Here is a 17781-nt window from a genome sequence, read left to right as displayed (position 1 = left end):
GTTTCACGCAGGAAATGCCGCGGAGGCTTCATCATCTCCCCGAGTGCCGTAGATTTTCCAGGAACGCGTGTCTTCCTCGTTCGACCGGTGGCCGTTATCGACGATCGGGATCGGATGCGCTCGAAACGTTTGCCCGCGAAACGACGATAAACGCCCATCGACGGAATTGCCGGTTACTCGTCTCGGATTATCGAGGGAACGCACGCGTCCCGCAGGATGCCAGGAAGCTCTACGTGCAAGTATGCCGCTCACGTGGCTTCCGTAAGTGTGTCGTGCACCGTTTCCGGTAGGGTGTCCCTCTGCTTTCAGGTTGCAGGCATCGCCGCGCGTGTATGCGTGTCGCTCGAGGGGCAAACTAGTTCTGCAAAACGCGTGTATAAATTAAAGTTAAAAAGCAACCAGCGACCGACCACTGTAAGACACACCGTAATTGCCAGTGACACGTACTCGTTGCGGATCGAAGTTCTTTCTATGAGAATCACGTCGCAGTTGGCGCGGTCTCAAAGGCAAGACGGTGCGACGAGAATGGAGCAACGACGGCATTAAGAATCTGCTCCATTGCGGGGATAATGAAGTATTTCGCGACGATGATTACTGCGTTTGGATTATACGAGGATGCTCGCTCCTTCTGTCGCTTCGGCTTTCTAAGTCCCGTGCAGGAGGAAGGTAAGGAATAGCGAAATTGCTGTGAACTTTATCGTAGATGGGAATCTTCTTTTGTTCGAGCAGCGTTCGAGTGCTTATGTAATAGTGAAAAGATGGCTTTAATAATCAGTTTCCGTGGCGCTGGTTAGGTTTGGAGTTACTTAATATCGATACGTAATCGTTTACTATTATTTATTGCAACCCGCTATTCGCGATGTAATTGGAGCATGAACATTTAGAATTCATGAAATTCTCTGGGATTAAATTGTTAACCAGGTGGAAATATGCAGAGTTTCCAGTCGCATCGATCGGTGGCTAATACTTTTGAAGGTGCGCCTTTTCCACGCGCGTATCCAGCCATGATGGAACCACGAAAGAGGCTCACCTGGCACGTCGAGGCACAAAAGAATCAAAAAGGTTCGCCCCCCTTTCGCTCGCAGTTACGGGGCACGGACTGTAGGCTCTCCTTCGACGAGCTGTTTCTCTCTCTCCATTCCTTCCACTCCCATAGCAGAGGCCGCATACCTCCTTAGGATGCAGTGTAGACCTGTCCATTGGCTGGCAGACATCGGTTCTTTTCCGAAACGGCGACTCATGAAACCGAGAGGATAGGCCGGGCGTACAGTTTGTACCAAGGTGGTGTCGGTGCGTCATGAGGTTCAGTGAATACGTGAACGTTCTTTGAACCGTCAGTGATTCGAAAGAATAACACGTGGCTGAGTGATGAGTTGATACGGTGCTGCGAGGAAGAAGGATCTTGGACCGACTTTATGAGGTAAGATCCTCGCTCTACTCTACATTTTCTTAGACGACGCGAGTGCTTCAGTGGGTCCCTATGAAATCCAAGAATGAAGTAAGCTTCAAGTAGATCTCTTCTACTCTAAATAGACTGCGTTCACTAACTATAGATGGAGAAGCAAGGTGTCTTTATCGTTGGACTACCAGAAATATTGCACAAGAAATCTTGAGGTGACGTTTTCTACAGCAGATTTGGAGCATCGTCTCGGATTCTAATTTCATTAACGCTGGGATTCTCTTTGGCTTCCTTTCTCTTGACGTAGTCACGTGTTGAAACGGAGCAGAGCCTTGGAGTTTACCTTACAGCGCAAAATTCTTTTAAAACAGAACCTGTTGGTGTTTCTTCAACCTTCGATGCTTTAATATATACAGAAGCACAGTGCTCAAAACGATACGTGGCTTTTCTACAAATTCGTTGAACTCCCGTGGCGCCAATCCTCGATTAGACTATTGGAGTGGGGGCTGTCAGAAGAACCGGTATACCTTTCACAGCCAAAAACATCATTCACATTCCTCCATATTTGTCCCCCGTAGAACTCAACTGCAATCACGCTATGACAATGCCTTGAAGCACGCGGATCTTACCAAACTCCGTCATCGTTTTCGCCACATCTACGGAAACCAGTCTGACCAGCGGGTGCACTACTCGAAGTCTCGGTTTCAAGGAACCGGTGTCAAGTTCGTGGAGCAGGAAAAGCTGGAACAGACCGCCAGTTTAGAACTGGATTGACCAATTTTCTCGCGAACAAGCAATTTTTAACGGAACTTGATAGACACCCCTACAATGGGAACGTATCGCGTGCTGGGTTTCTTCTTCGTACTTTGACGTTGAGCACCAGCTTAGTACGCAGCAATTAAAATGTCTGAACGAGAGGCTTCTCTGTGCTGTATTAAATACCAACCAAGGGATTATCAGCTGATAAATGTCGCTCGAAAACGGGGTATCCAGGCTCCGTCGCGACAGATCCTGTTCTTGGCGAGAAAACCAGGTCCCAGTATCAAAAATAAAGAGGGAAAACAGAATGGAGCGCGTGGCAGGATGCTACTTTTCTTAGTCATTCATCCTGGCATCACCTGGTCACACAGTGTCAGGATTCCAGGCGCGTAACGTAATGGCGGGACGGGAGTAGGGTCTTCATAACGGCTTTTTTTTCTTCCTCCTTCCTCGTCGTTCCTCCGCGGCTTTCTGGCTCCTCTATTTCTCTGCCTTTCTCGGCGATTAACGAGTCTAGGACGCCGAGGCCCGTACGAGCAGCCGCGGAACAGTTAGCCGCGCGTGCTCGTTCCCTTTTCGCGCGGTCGAAGGGAGAAAATCGGTTCCGCGGACGCGAAAACTCCACTCTCTGCCACGAGGAGTACACGGTCTTACGCCAATGTCGCTGGCCTGACCGGTATCGCGACGATGGCGGCACGCGAAATTTCATAGAGGCCGCGGTTTCGCAACCTCCTCGGAGTATCGAGAATCGATTGCGAAGTGCTCGTATTTGGCACACGTGGTCGAGCACATGTAGGTCGTTTAACGAAAGTGTACTGCTTAGACGAAAATTGACCAGGTAACGAGATGCGCAGAGAGCTTAATTCTTCCAGGTTCGTGTAATTATAGCTGAGATTGCTTGGTACCAAACTGTACAGTTCATGAGCATCCAAGGAGGAAAGTATCGGTAGAGTACCTGGATAAATGGTAATTGGGCCCTGACCCACCTTAAGAGTAAACATTCACTTATAGTGAAGGGAGTTTCCCTGTTTGGAATATATTTTTTAAAGTACTCATAGTAACTAAGAAATCTTGAAAATTATATCTGCAATGGACCTATTTTAGTCATGCTATTGAGGCGTACGCGAAAAACTGTAAAATCCACTTATTTCAGAATAATTGGTTGAAACCTGGCATCTGTATGTTTTTTGTGGTGCTAAATCCGATTATGACGTTATTTTTTGTGTAAAAAAAAATCCTAAGGTAGTTCTCTTAATAGAAAATCGTTTTTTCTGGAGATAATTAAAAAAGGAACGGCCGAATAATTTTTTAAATATTTTTTTCGAATTCCTCGCACCAATTACTTCAAAATCTATGTTTACCTGTTTTTAACTCTCAGGCCTCTAGGGCAAGATACCAGTTCAACGATCTTCACATCGACTGCCCTACCGTGTTCGAATAAAATTGTAAGTGTTTTCGTCATGTTTCCCCATGTTAACTTTGAAGTCGTCTATTTAAAAAATTCCCCGGCCTTTCCTTTTTGAGTTATCTCGAAAAACCCGATTTTTTATTAAGAGAACTGCCTTAGGAAATTTTTTTTACACAAAAGATAACATCGTATTCGGATTCAGCACCTCAAAAAACAAACAGACGCCAGGTTTTAGCCAATTATCCTTAAATGAGAGTGTTTTTCTGTTTTTCGCGTACGCCTCAATAACATGAGTAAAATAGGTCCATTGCAGATATAATTTTCAGGATTACTTAGTTACTGTGAGTATTTTCAAAAAATATATTCCAAATCGGGAAACTTTATTCGCTATAAGTGAATGTTCACTTGTTAGTACGTGTGTAGCCGAGTGCTTGGGTGCTTGGTGCCAGGGTACGCGAGTACCTCGGTGTCTGAGCTTTTGTGCGTTCAATTACCTTAAGTAAATTGGTATTTAAGTGTTGGAGTACCTGGGCAGTTGTGGATACCAGGCATTGGGGACCTAAGTATGTATCTACATTCTGATTTCAGTGATTAGGAAAGAGGGTCAGCTGATGGCTGGCATTTCTGTGCGTGGCATAATTGCACATTAAGGTGCTGAGCGATGATCGACTAAATAGTTCAAGTCTCATTGGTTACCGTTGAAATATGTTTGTACGAGCATCGCGGCAGAACGGTGTATTATACCGTGACACGTTTTACCACGTTTTACTTCAGAGAATTCTATTGCGGCTCATTACGCTGCCACGGCAATTCCTACGAATACCCTTTTTATTCATGGGAACCAGCGCTCGATAGCGAACGCATCAGTAAGCGTAAGAAGAACTGCTTTCTATCAGACGTTGCGGAAACTAATTGCTGCGGGATGTAATAAATGGCGGAATACTTTTAACCGGTGACGAAACCGGTTTGCTTATTAATTGAACAACAGTCCGTGAAATTGAACTTAACTCGGTGCCACTATTTCGTGCTTTATAGAGTAGGTATAGTACGAGGGGGTGTGGTTAATTGGATCCGGACTTGATATGTTTTGATGCTCACTCGAGAAGCTGGGGAAATTAAACATGTCATCGCATGAAATATTGACATTGGACGCTAACGAAGAAAAAGAAGGGAGCTCCTTGAATTCCCGTTCTTCTGCGCACTCCTCTTCAAGTAGTGCAATAAACTAGAACTCGTATGGAGACAACATTTTCACGTTCAAGATTTCACAGTGTACATGATTATATATATATATATATATATCGATAGGTTGCAGTAGGAGAACGTAGTTGCAGTTGTGACTTTCTGGTTGAACAGGTTTGGTCCATCATTTAATTTCACGGTATCATTTCTGGTTTGATTGAATGTAACTGCCAAATGCTGGCCTGTTAGTTCAAGAGCCTCCTCTGAATAAGCACGACCTAAATAACGGAATCGTACTGGTTGCACTTTCAGGAATCTTTTATGCATTTCCTATTACATTCATTTTGAGGTGATGGATCTCCTGTAGAATATGGAAACATAATTCAGGAGAATATAGCGAGCTATGTGAATAGAATGGCATTTTTGAAGACCTTATTTGCAAAAGAACAACAGTGCACTTTTCTCCTTGAGCCAAATGGGCCAGTCAATTTTGTCATTTCACATTGATTGAAAGTAACGACCACTTTTATTTCAAGTCTAGAGCGCGTGGAACGTTCTCATCTTGTTATTTTGAACGTGTTTCGAATCATTGTGACCCATATACCGAATCTCGGCCAGTTAAACTTCAAATAGCAAATTGCAGGCAGCATAAATGTTACTGTTAAGTTGTTTATAAGAAATATTTACCACAGAGGTGCTAAAGGGACATATGTATTTATTAATAAACTGTCGCATACGAAAGGCTCCCCCTAGATTAATCAAAATTCTTTTCATGTCACTACTTGATCATTCCTTTTCAAGGATCCACTGCCTATGCTATCCTAATTTAACACAATTAAAGAATCCTGCAGGCCAGAATTTCATTAAATATCATTCCCCGTGGATCTTCCTGTGTTCAGTATTCGATAATGTAAATTGAACTCCAAACATTCATTTAACCCAATTATTAATGTTTTGTTTTCTAGTTCCTTGAGCCAAGAAACAGTAATCTCGTTACCGATTTATATCAGACTTTGATTATTCGCGGTACATTACGGATGCGCAATCTATGCAGCTCTTCCTGGTTGCAGTCCAGACCCTTGCTTAATCTCGCAGTATCGCTTTACACTCGCTTGCTAGTAATTGCCACTTCTGTTTAAAGTTTCATGTGGGCATCCACACGATAGAAACACGCTTCGCGTCATGGACTTGAACGCTCCGTGCTTTTCCGCGTTGCACGCCTAGCTGTGGAAACCGTACTTATACCGATACAATGCAAGCGTCTAATTATGATTGCTAATACTGTGCAAGCAGCACGCTTGGGTTCACGTGAAAATTCTGGAAATTCCTTTGAAACACTCAGCGGTTATTAACTTTCACACTTTATACATAGGTACCTTAGCAATTAATTGAATAAATACTGCATCCGCGCCATAAAACGGTGGCTGCAGTTATACAGAACCCGCGGTACAATTGCAACGCATCAGCGACTCCCTGCGAGTCCCATTTGCTTCATAATTACGTTTCCCGAAGACAATCCCTGACAACCACCTTCGGGACACGGAAGTCAACCAGCGGCATGCAAGAAGACACCGGCAAATTACTGAGGAATTGTCCCCCGTGATTGTTCGTACGTCTCCGCGGAGTGATTAGTGCTCACGCGTTGTTTTCAACACGGTTCTACTACTCTACAAAAGTCGAAACCCAATGGGCTTCTTTTCTAATTCAACGGAAAGTGCAATTGCTCTGCTCGTGAAGAGAAGGTGGGCAATTTATGCACATGCTCGTGCGCAGAGTAGTGAGTCTTCCAAGTCACGAATTAACAAGTTCGATAAACATAATTCGAGTTCGGTGTTAAGAGATTCACGATTACTGTACAGTCTGATATCTTGGCCGCGATTTGCTCTAAATACTCGACGCCTGCATTCCAAAGTAACACGGTCTGAATATTATGGCGGCTCGGTTTAGGTATAACTGGGAAATGTTGTTGGTCGAGTGGTTTTGATTCCGTATTAAACTGTTGCCGCCCCGAGTGAGAGTTATGACGGAGGGAGAACAACGTGGAACGCGTTCTACGTTTATCTCAACCGATGCTGTTGTGCAAGACTTTTGTGCGGAATCTGTCTGGAGGCTCTACTAGAAAGTTACCGTCGTAGATCGTAACGGATCTGCGCAACGCCGATACGGGATATTCATTGGCCCGTGAAATTTCGCGACTTGATCTTGAAATCTATGTAAATTACAATTTCCCGTGTGTAAGATTTATGGAACCGTTCAAAGGACAACTGTGGCGTGAAATATTCTCCAAATTTATGGTTTCTTGTACGGAATCCTCTAAACTTGAGATTTTTCAGAGAACATTTTTTGAATTTTGGCTTTTTCACGCGAAGCCCGCGAAATTTGTTCTCTCTCATACGACATCCACCAAGTTCAGAGCTTGTTGTATGGTATTCTCAAAGTTTACGCTTTCTTCTACGGTGCCTCGGAACTCTGGTCTGTTTCTTCCTCACGCCACGTTGTATATTCGACAAGAAGGATAGAGTTGAAAGAAAAGGGGTGGAGATAAAGGTTTCACGTTGGCGTAACAGGACAATTCAATTTACGGATCACGACGAGAGGTTCCGCGAACTCCTGAAATGGAATCTGATTTCTAACGGCTTTTCACTGACCGCACTTAGGACGGGTTGAAGTCATTCAAACAGTGCGCGCGGTGGCTGCAAAGCTCGTGGTTCGCCTCAAGGTATTTTTCTTCAATACCGCGAAAGAACGTGGCTCGACGGTGTCGTTTTATACGGGTGGAAACCGGTGGCTCGGATAGAACGCTGCATCCTCCGCACAGTTTAGCTATTTCCTTCCTGCCCACACGTCTGCGGTCTGCTCCTTGCATTTTTCCATCAACCGTGACCGTTGATCCCTCGTCTGCGCAATAAATACATGTGTGCTCGCTTCAGCTGCCTTTCTACTTTTCGCTGGTAAGTTTTAAGGACACCTTCCACTGCGAAATGTGTATTATTTTGAAGTGACACAACATTGGTTTGGGTGGTAAATTTTGATACGTTTCATAAGGAATAGGAGAGTTCCAAGTTGGTAGTTTTTATATATCCTTTCGCTGAATGTCCTGCTAAGTAGTACGACTCTTGTTCAAGATACACTGTTTCGATGGCCGGAAGTGAACGGAATCGTGACGAACCATGGTATAGGAAGTGTTCGTTTGTTACGCAAGAGAGAGCGTAGTTTTATACATAATACTTTTCCTTAATTGTTTTATTCCAATGTGTCTTAATGAAAGTTCCGAAGAAACTCGTAATTATTCTCATTAGGTACCCATTCTTTATGCTTAAAATTCAGTTGTCGTAATCTCCGCTCGACGTGTGCAACCTTAGCTTTCATCTTGACTGCCAACAATGCTAATAGCAACGCTCGTATACACGCGTCAGTAGATGTCATTATACTTTTTAATTAGAGTGATCGAATCACACGCAGAAGAATGTGCGAACAGTATGCATAGTTACATAGAGGATACTTGCATACATTGTGTTTACACTGCTAATCATTTAACAGAATGAAAGTATTATTAACGGAAGTAGCACGTCTTCGAATATTCCAGCTACTGTGATACTAGCAAAATGTCAGAATCACGTTTTTAGAAAAGGCACCCTTGCACTTGGAAACATCGGATACCTTTCATCGCGAGAACCCATACCACGAAAGCTTCCAGAGTAATAATTACAGCTTTAAATTGTAATTGCTTTGTTTAGGTGTACCTATTGACAATACGCTGGTTATGCTCCTTCGCAGGTGACGATGTGGACGTTTCTACTCCTCGCGCTCTCCACGTGGTCTTCATCATGGGCTCAGGTGATCAACAGGGCACCACACTTCGTGCAGGGCGGCGACATGGCCAGGTTGGCCGTGTCAGAAGGTACACCGCCGGGTGCACCTGTTTACACGCTTCAGGGGGAGGACCCAGAAGGCTCTAAATTGCATTACTCCATCAGCGGGGAGTACTTCACCGTGAATCGGGAGAGTGGCGTGGTGGTTCTGAGAAAGGCGTTGGACAGGGAGATGCAAGACTTGATCGAAGTCATCATCAGCATAACGGGTACCTACTATACTGCTCTTATTGGTGTCCCGTTACAGTGTTACGGTGGAATATCAATGGATAATCGACGATATGTAGGCCACCAGATAGGATACGCGATACACCAATCAGCTACCGATCATTCTACTGTGCCATTGAATTTTTATGAAATTTTAAGATCAGCACGATACAAAATAAATCCACTTTCCCATTTTCGAGACAGTGGGCCCCAGAAATGGTTTATTTTTATCACAAATAATCAGTGGCGCACCCAGTGCGGCCTAAGGGGACCTGACAACCCCCGAAGAAGGGGCTTTGTAAGAAGAAAAGAAATACGGATTTTATTCTTTAAATAAATTTTTATAATCACCTAAAGAGCTTTATTGAATTTGCGTTAAAAATATTTTTATCCGTTCAATTCGGCTCCCCCAAGATGAAATCCTGAGTGCGCCACTGCAAGTAGTTATTAGTACACTCTGAAAGAGGGACAGGTGAAGTTTTAAGCGAATCACTGCTTTAATTCATCGTAATAATTCACGTATATTCTCCTAGACGAAGGGATCGCGGGATCAGAGCCCAACACGGTGTCTCTTCGTCGCGAGATAGCGGTGCTGGATGAAAACGATAACCCGCCGGTGTATCATGGCAGACCTTATGCGGCTAGAGTGCCGGAAAGTGCACATGTAGGTGGTCCCTTAGTTCCTCCTGGCACGATCACGATCACTGATCGAGACGGTGGAGTAAACGCGGATATTCAAGTGCAGTGTGTCCCTGCGTCGCGGGACGACGATGTTTGCGATGTATTCAATGTTTCCACAGAGAAGGTACATTTAAAGCACACTTACAAATGGTAGTGATTTTTCAATCCCTGGCTTAGGAAGAAAAAGATCTATGAACTTCGCCATGTGTAGTATTCGAAAGTCTAAAATTCAGTATGCATAGGTTAATTGATAGAGCAATCTTTCATGGACATGAATGGTCCAGATTCAAGTATCGTTATTAGATAGGTATTAGACTCGTGTCAGCAGGCTCGTAGTAAATTGAGAACCATGCATTCAGCTGGCAGAGGGGAAGTACGACGTGCAGATCACCCTCGTGAAACCGCTCGACTACGAAAGAAGGAACTCTTATTTGATCAACCTTGTCGCGGTGGACGGCGCCAGCGACGTGTCGAAGAGGTTACAAGCTAGAGCAACCGTGGCCGTCGACGTTCTCGATGTTCAGGTAAGTGGGTCTCGACCGTAACCGAGGTAACTGTAAATCCACCGCGACCATTCCACGCCGGTTAACGAGATCGTCGACGATCAAACCTAGCCGCGAAGATACACGATGCTACCTAGTGACTCTGTTTCGGAACATCCGACTGGAAGAGTATTCGCGATGCAACTTTCACCGGAACGGTAAACCTCTTATTATATCTGTTCGTTCCTTCTCGACCTGTTCGCTTTACAATTCTTGAAATTCGCCGTTAAGTAACGGCCGCACAGTGTTAATTAATTCCTCAGAACTTGGTGAATACCTGAAGCACCCAGCTAAACAAAAATCGGGCACTTAATACCGATGATCCTCGAGTTTTCGATTTCCAAACGATTAAACGCGTCGCTGTCCGTTTCTACCAGGCCGTTTGAGAATTCCCCCGATTTCAGGATCAGCCACCCGTATTCCTGAATGCACCGTACAGTGCAACGCTTCCGGAGAACACAGTGGCTAATCACACGGTCCTGACGGTCCGAGCACGCGACGGCGACACCGGAGAGCCGAGGAATCTGCTTCTGACTTTGGAGGAGGATGACGCTGGCCACTTTAACCTGGAGGTTTCGCGCGAAGGCGACATAACGGTCGGCAAACTCGTCACCACGGGTATCTCCCTCGACAGAGAGGATCCCAGGATTCTGATGAACGGGGGCATTTACACGTTCCAAGTGAAGGCGACGGAGCTGATCAACAACGAGATACCAGCAGACACCGCGACGTCCATTGTCACGATCGTTGTCACCGATGTCGATGACCTTGTCCCTATCTTCAATGAGAAATACTTCACGATAAAGATCTCGGAGGACATTGGAAGGGATACCCCTTTGCCAGGTGAACAATAGGGATTGCAAACCGGTAAATCGGTAAATCGGTTTGAAGTTTTTTTTTCACTGATAACGTAGTAGATGTCGACGGAATTATGCGCTATATATATGCGCTACATTGCTATACATACAATTTTTACCGGTAAATCGCCAAATTTTTACCGGTAATTTGATAAATTACGTATTTCTCGATATTTACCGGTAAATCGATTTACCGCTAAATTACGTTTTTCTCGATATTTACCGGTAAATCGATTTACCGCTAAATTACGTTTTTCTCGATATTTACCGGTAGATCGTGAGGAATATGTATTTCTCGAGATTTACCGGTAGATCGCGAGAAATAGTAGCGCATATATGTAGCGCATAATTCCGTCGATATCTACTACGTTATCAGTGAAAAAAAGCTTCAAACCGATTTACCGGTTTGCAATCCCTAGTGAACAAACTCATAAGTTAGGGGCATTGGGCGATTAAGAGAACGAATAGATGATTGGTTGGGCAAATAGTAGTTAAAGTGGTGCTCGGTGCCTTCTTTGAAGGATGCCAGCATTGCAACATATTTCAGAGAATGTTTCATTAAATGTTATTGAACACTTTCTGTAGGTGTTTAATAATTCTATGATAATAAAGGGACGTTGATCGACAGGCCTGAATATGATCGTCAGTGATGGTGACGTTGGCGAGAATGCGAAGTACACTTTAGCCCTGAGGGACGTGCCAGGATATCCTGGAATCAGTAAAGCATTCACTGTCAGCCCTAAAGAAGCTCAAGGTCGCGTGCCAGTCGTGGTGAAAGCTAACGATGTCAGCGTATTGGATTACGACGTGGCTGAGCCTGCAAAGAGGGAGCTTGAATTTGAAGTGGTTGCGCTCGTTGCGAACGAAGCGGTACAGATCCTTTCGTTACTTTAAATCAACCGACTAATGTAAGTTTCCTCAGTCTATTGGTAGAATAAAATGTCGTTCACGTGGGATTCAGGTAGCTGCAAGCAGAGTTCACATAGAATTGATGGACGCAAACGATCACAGTCCAGAATTCTCTCAATCCATGTACAAGCTGTCGGTACCCGAGGACGCTGAAATTGGGACTCGATTCGGTAACGTTTTCGCCAGAGACTACGACAGTGGTGCCTTCGGCGAATTAACGTACACGTTGCGCGGTTTCGGCGCCGATAAATTCGAAACCAACCCCAAAACTGGCGGAATCTCTGTCGCGAGGACGCTGGACTATGAGTCACAGAAATCGTATTCTTTGACCATGGAAGCGAAAGACGGGGGTGGAAGAGTGTCTGCTGTGAATATATTAATAGAGCTTGACGACGTCAACGATAATAAACCCGTATTCGAGCAGGATGAGTACACTAGAACGGTTCGGGAAGGTGCAACGAGCTTCGATCCTCAGATGTTCGTCAGGGCCACGGACGTCGATGGTCCTATGCAAGGAAATGGGAGAATAACGTATTCTATAAGCTCCCATAACAGTATGACAAACGACACTTTCAAGGTACGTGGAAGAACAGACTTTTGAAATGGGAATTTGTAGAATTTTACAGAATTACAGTATAAAGTGTAACAGCGCTATGCAGTTCTCCCAGAATATATCCAGAGATGTTCCATAGATAAACGCAGATACAGGAGAAGTGACAATGTCGAATCCAGTCCGTTCAGGGGACACTGAGAGAGGCATCTACGAGTTGGCAATTCGTGCCACAGACGCTGGCACACCGCCACTATACTCTGAGGCGAAGTTTTCGGTCAGGGTGGGGGTGCCCGGAAATCAAAAGCCCATTTTCCGTGGGAATTACAAGTCGAATTTACCGGGGCCCAGCACTTATCGAGCAAGGCTGCTGGAGAACGCGTCACCTGGAACAGAAGTCATCAGAGTCGTAGCTAACGATCCTGATGGAAGAGACAGCTTGCTGCAGTATCATATTGCTTCTGGCGCTAAGGACAATTATGTCATAGACTCTAGGTGACTGTCCCTCCTTTTTCTGTAGCCACATTTTCGCAGTTCCCCTTAATGTTCTCCAATATTAAGCGACTCAGTGATTGCGTCTTCTATAAACTTCTGAAGTGGATGGTCAACGTTTCAGTTCTGGTGTCATCACAGTTTCCCCAGATGCTCGCTTGGACCTGGAGACAGGTGGTGAAAAGTACGAGGTGATAGTTTACGCCATCGACTCTGGCACACCTGTCAGAGAAACTGCCACCACCACGGTGACGGTGAACATAGTTGACGTGAACAACAAGCCACCGATGTTCAACGAATCCACGTACCTAGTTTACGTGTCAGAGAGAGCGGCCATTGGTAACTCGCAAATCATTTTGTTTCTTTAATTTTTCTCAATATACACGAACAGTGAACCAAGTATTCTTCTTGCTGCTGACCTAGCGCTAATTCATTGAACAGGTGATCCTGTGCTGAAGATAGTAGCAACAGATCCCGACTCGGACGCTTACCTGGAGTACTCCTTAGTGGAGCCTATAAGAGCAGTCGACAAAACAGGCGTGGCTCTCAAGAGCGCAGCTGCCTACGACTACAAATCAGCGTTTCGTATAAATTCCACCACCGGGCAAATAACAGTGAATCGCGTGTTAGACTATCAAGTGGTGGCAGTTATAATCCTCACGGTCCAGGCGCAGGATCTGAACGCTGTCGTCGACAAAGAGAAACAAATTACCACGGTGGAGGTGACAGTATACATTCAAGCCTACAGCGATGACAACCCAACATTCACGAATCCTGGATGGTCGCCTAATAACCCAACGATCAGGATTTCTGTGCCTGAAGAGCAACCTCTTGGTACAACTCTGTTGATGTTGTCAGCCAAGGAGCCCACCACCGGATATCCTGTTCAGAGATTCGAACTGGTGAGGGAGGATGACGACGAGGGGTACGTTAACGTCGGTGTTCAGAGTGGGAACGTCGTTTTGAACAAGAGACTGGACTATGAAGCCCTTAATCAAAAGGTACAGTTCAGATTTCAATGACCGAGAGAGTGTTAGTGTTTAGCCCGAGGAATGTGCCAGTCTAATACTTCTGTCCATTTGTTCCTTTCAGTTTATTCGTTTTAAAGTTCGAGCTCTGGCTAGGGACTACGAAATAACGCGAAAGATGTCCGAGGCAAATGTGATCGTCGAAGTCCATGACACCAATGATAACAACCCGATCTTTACTCAAAAGGATTACAAGATTTCGGTACTAGAGTCGGAGAAGCCATTGAAAATCGTGCTGAACGTTCGAGCTACAGACATGGACAGTTCTAACACCGAGCAAGAAGTCAGAAGAGGGTATGGTGAAGTGAGGTATTCTCTGACTGGTGAGAATGCTAATATGTTCGAGGTGGAACCCATAATAGGGAACATTCAGGTAAACCATCCTGTCCTTAAATATTTTAATCGAAATATCATAAGCTTGTAGTTACCATTGAAACGATCCATCTTACAGATCGCTACGAATACAACACTTGACAGAGAGAAACAGTCGGTTCTCCGCTTCTACGTGGTTGCGTCCGACATGCCTCAAGGTGGTGCAGAACAACGGAGCACCAGAGCTCTAGTGACAGTCGACGTTCTAGACGTCAACGACAACACTCCAATGTTTCAGCAAGAGTTCTATACAGCTGTGATTCCTGAGAACGCTCCTGCAGGGGTTAGTGTTGTGAACATCACCGCCATAGATCCAGATGAAGGCAACGGTGGTACGATTAACTTCGAAATCATCGATGAAGGAGAAGCAAATGGTAGGGGAAGGCATGGACCCGTGATTAATTAAAATTATCCTCCATTCTTTAGAAACTCTTCCATTTGGTGTCATAATACGATGAATTGCAATTTTCAGGACTGTTTAAGATAAATCACACGACAGGAGAGATTTATTCTGGCCGAGCGCTGACGGGTAAAGGAAGGACGGAGCCGTATATTATGCGAATTAGAGCCCAGGATGGTGGAGAGCCAGAGCTGTATTCTGACGTAATTCTGACACTGTACATTGGGGACGTAGTCAGCAACGACGGTGTCCCTCTCTTCATAAGGCCAACCCTCGAGGAGGTAGCCCATGTAGCTGAAAATTCCACGATGGGCAGCCCAGTGTTCCAAGTCGTAGCTTCGGATCCAGACGACCCGAACTTGCCAAATGGAAAGATCACGTTCAAGTTCCTAGAAGATGGGAATTTCGGTAAAGACGCGAGTGCGTTCAGGATAAACAGCGAAACTGGGCTGATTACAACGAGGAAGCTGCTGGATCGAGAGGCAAAGGACAGTTACACTTTGATACTAGTCGCTCAGGATCTGGGGAATCCCCCTCAGCAGGCAACCAGGGTGCTTCAAGTCATCGTAAACGACATCGACGATCACAAGCCACATTTTAGAAGGAACTTGGATAGTCCGCCGATAGAGTTAACCATCTTCGAAGAGAAAGCAGTTGGAACAAAGGTGGGATTGATCGAAGCGATCGACGAGGACATAGATGAAAATGGGATGATCGACTACGCGATCGTGTATGGTAACGAAGCTGGCCTCTTCGTTGTAGAACGTCTTGAAAACAATTCAGCTGTGATCAAATCGAACGGTCGCCTGGATCGAGAGGCAGCTGACCGTCACTTGTTGACTGTAAAATGCTTCCCGTACTCCACTAAGAAGTCTGACATCGTACCCAAGCCATACAATCGGCAAGATCCCTCCGAGAGGCAGGTTCTCGTCAGGGTTCTAGACATCGACGACAACAAGCCCAGGTTCAAGAAACAGAACGTCACTCTAGGCGTTCGATTGAACGTGCCAATTGATACTAGTCTGATCACTTTGGAGGCTTTCGACGCTGATTCTGAAGCCCTGCTAATAAATTACAGCATGGGAAAGGCGTCCTTCACGTCTCTGGTCGATCCCTCCATGTCGAAACGCGAGATTCCATCGCACCTGTCTCTAAATCCCCAGAGTGGAGAGCTTAGAACAACAGGCTCCATGTCAAACTATGCTGATGGCTACATGGAGATCGTCATCTCTGCCAACAATTCGATAACACCCGGCAGGGAGACGAACATCACACTGAGAATCTTCTTGCTGCGTGACAGAGACATGCTGAAGTTCGTGTTCTCCAGGCCGCCGGTGGAGGTCAGGAAGACGCTGGAGGACTTCGAGAGAGCTGTGCAGCATGCTCTGTCTCTTCCAATCAGCGTCAACGTTTACGACACTCAATTCTATTCCAAGGAGGATAATTCGTTGGACTTCTCCTCGACCAGCTCCTGCTTCCAGATGGTTGGCAAGGAGGTGTACGATCTGGGCGAAATGAAGGCACTTCTTACGGATCCCAGGAACGAGGAGCTGAAGAAGGTTTACAGGACTTACCACGTGGAGAAGGTACAGCACTGTGCTGCTGTGGTGGCCCGTGCTGACGCCTCAATGACGCAGATGTGGGTGCTGGCGATCGCGGCTCTTGTTGGGGTTGCTACTGTGGTATCCAGTTGTGCTCTTTGCTGTATGCACGCCAAGTGAGTGTCGTAGCTTTCTATTTAATATAAAGTAGTATTAGACTCTTGATTGATACTTAAAATGAAAGTAACTTACTAAGTAAAGAAATATTATATCTTATACCGTTTTCAGATACAAAAGGCATGTAAAGCACGCACGTCTACGTGAACAGCCTCGTCCACCGTTGAGCTACGTTTCCTCTGGTCCAGGAATGGTCAGTGCCACCTCGCATACGACCTTAGGTCCTGGAACCATAGTTTCCTTAGGACCCCACGAAGGCCCGTACGAATGGGGTGCTGACACAACGCTCTATCACCCGAGCACCCTTGGATCTAGAACGTAAAGGAAGCGTGAAATCTCGAATTAGGCTATGACTTAGAAAACAGAAGCATGGAATTGTTAGTTATGAACTGGAAAGTATGAAATTGCATCGAAGTAGATTGTCCAGGAGTGTGACTTCGATCGATGAACACCTGTATTAATTCACAGAAGAAATTAGATGCTTCCATGTGGAATTTATTGCTCACGTAATTTGCAACAGGAATCGGGGAGACGTTTTGATGCAGCTGATCATTAATATTCGGTGTATCAACATCTTTATTAAAAATATACTAAACAAGTGTGAATACAGAGTTGGAAGTGCCTCGAAACAGCAGTGGTTGCGAGGGCAAATCAGAAAAGCAGTACAACGAATTTTAAATTCAATTATTTTCTCAAGACTATTCGACTGACACAAAATATACATTTGTATTTTAAGTTCTTAAAGTTCCAAAAGTATAAACGTTCAGGGTACGCGCTACAAGCTTCATTCCACGAATTTTGAGATGTTTAAAGTCAAGCTATGGTATCGAGACCAGCGTGTTTTAATAGTAGAAGAAACGAATGAACGAAATTGTATGTGATGTTTCGATCGAGTGATTAGTACAGTACATTTTTCGAAGGAAACGAAGGAAAGGCTGATACGTTGTCAATGAATTGTATTATAGACGTTCGAAGGAATTGAACTGTAGAGATGAAGTCATGTGACTGCGATCGTACAACGAAGTCGACGGTGTTCAAGTCAATGGTGCTATAATGTAAGATGTTTAAGTGCCAAAATACGGCGACACGTGCGAAATGCAATGGCATTTCTTAGATTAAGCGGACTAACTCGCGTGAATTGTATATTTCTTAGGCTGTACACGAATTCTACTCACAACACTCGCGACATTATCGTGTTCTATTGTAATATATGTAGTATTTAAGGACGAAATAAATCTGTACATTTGTTTATAGCAAATGGTGCCCTTCCTACACGCTTCACAGGTTAAGTTCTGTAAAACATTGCAAGATTACACTTTAAGGAGAGTATCATCAATGCTTTACATCAATTCTATTTCAACTTGAACTTAGATTCTAATATCCGTAGCATAGCAAAAGTTCAAGT

The 17781-nt window shown here is 44.9% G+C and overlaps 1 protein-coding gene across 2 annotated transcripts; it reads left to right on the top strand.

The window, feature by feature from the left end:
• The first annotated feature begins 956 nt into the window (after nt 1-956).
• Nucleotides 957-17634, top strand: Cad74a (cadherin 74A). 2 transcript variants are annotated; one of them, XR_013088315.1, is made up of 15 exons: nt 957-1420; nt 8526-8829; nt 9361-9632; nt 9868-10032; nt 10455-10893; nt 11536-11777; nt 11869-12393; nt 12509-12861; nt 12983-13197; nt 13300-13859; nt 13951-14259; nt 14338-14632; nt 14731-16375; nt 16488-16987; nt 17022-17634. XR_013088315.1 is itself a non-coding variant. In XM_076830462.1 (14 exons), exons 2-14 carry the CDS (start codon nt 8532-8534, stop codon nt 16696-16698), a joined length of 5529 nt encoding a protein of 1842 aa, XP_076686577.1. In that variant the 5' UTR covers nt 957-1420; nt 8526-8531; the 3' UTR covers nt 16699-17634. The 2 variants fall into 2 exon arrangements, 1 of the variants encoding a protein (XP_076686577.1); XM_076830462.1 differs by having other exon boundaries at nt 16488-17634.
• The last annotated feature ends 147 nt before the right edge of the window (nt 17635-17781 follow it).

This window comes from Andrena cerasifolii, chromosome 2, assembly GCF_050908995.1.
Source record: "Andrena cerasifolii isolate SP2316 chromosome 2, iyAndCera1_principal, whole genome shotgun sequence".
Lineage (NCBI taxonomy): Eukaryota > Metazoa > Arthropoda > Insecta > Hymenoptera > Andrenidae > Andrena > Andrena cerasifolii.
Note: the sequence above shows the minus strand (reverse complement) of the source record. Positions and strands in the feature narration are given on the sequence as shown.

Excerpts from the sequence above, each read along its gene's own strand:
- Cad74a (XM_076830462.1), top strand. The coding sequence starts at position 8,532 with ATGTGGACGTTTCTACTCCTCGCGCTCTCCACGTGGTCTTCATCATGG. Across the intron at positions 8,830-9,360 it reads AGTCATCATCAGCATAACGG|ACGAAGGGATCGCGGGATCA; the intron begins GTACCTACTATA and ends ATATTCTCCTAG. Across the intron at positions 12,862-12,982 it reads AATTATGTCATAGACTCTAG|TTCTGGTGTCATCACAGTTT; the intron begins GTGACTGTCCCT and ends TCAACGTTTCAG.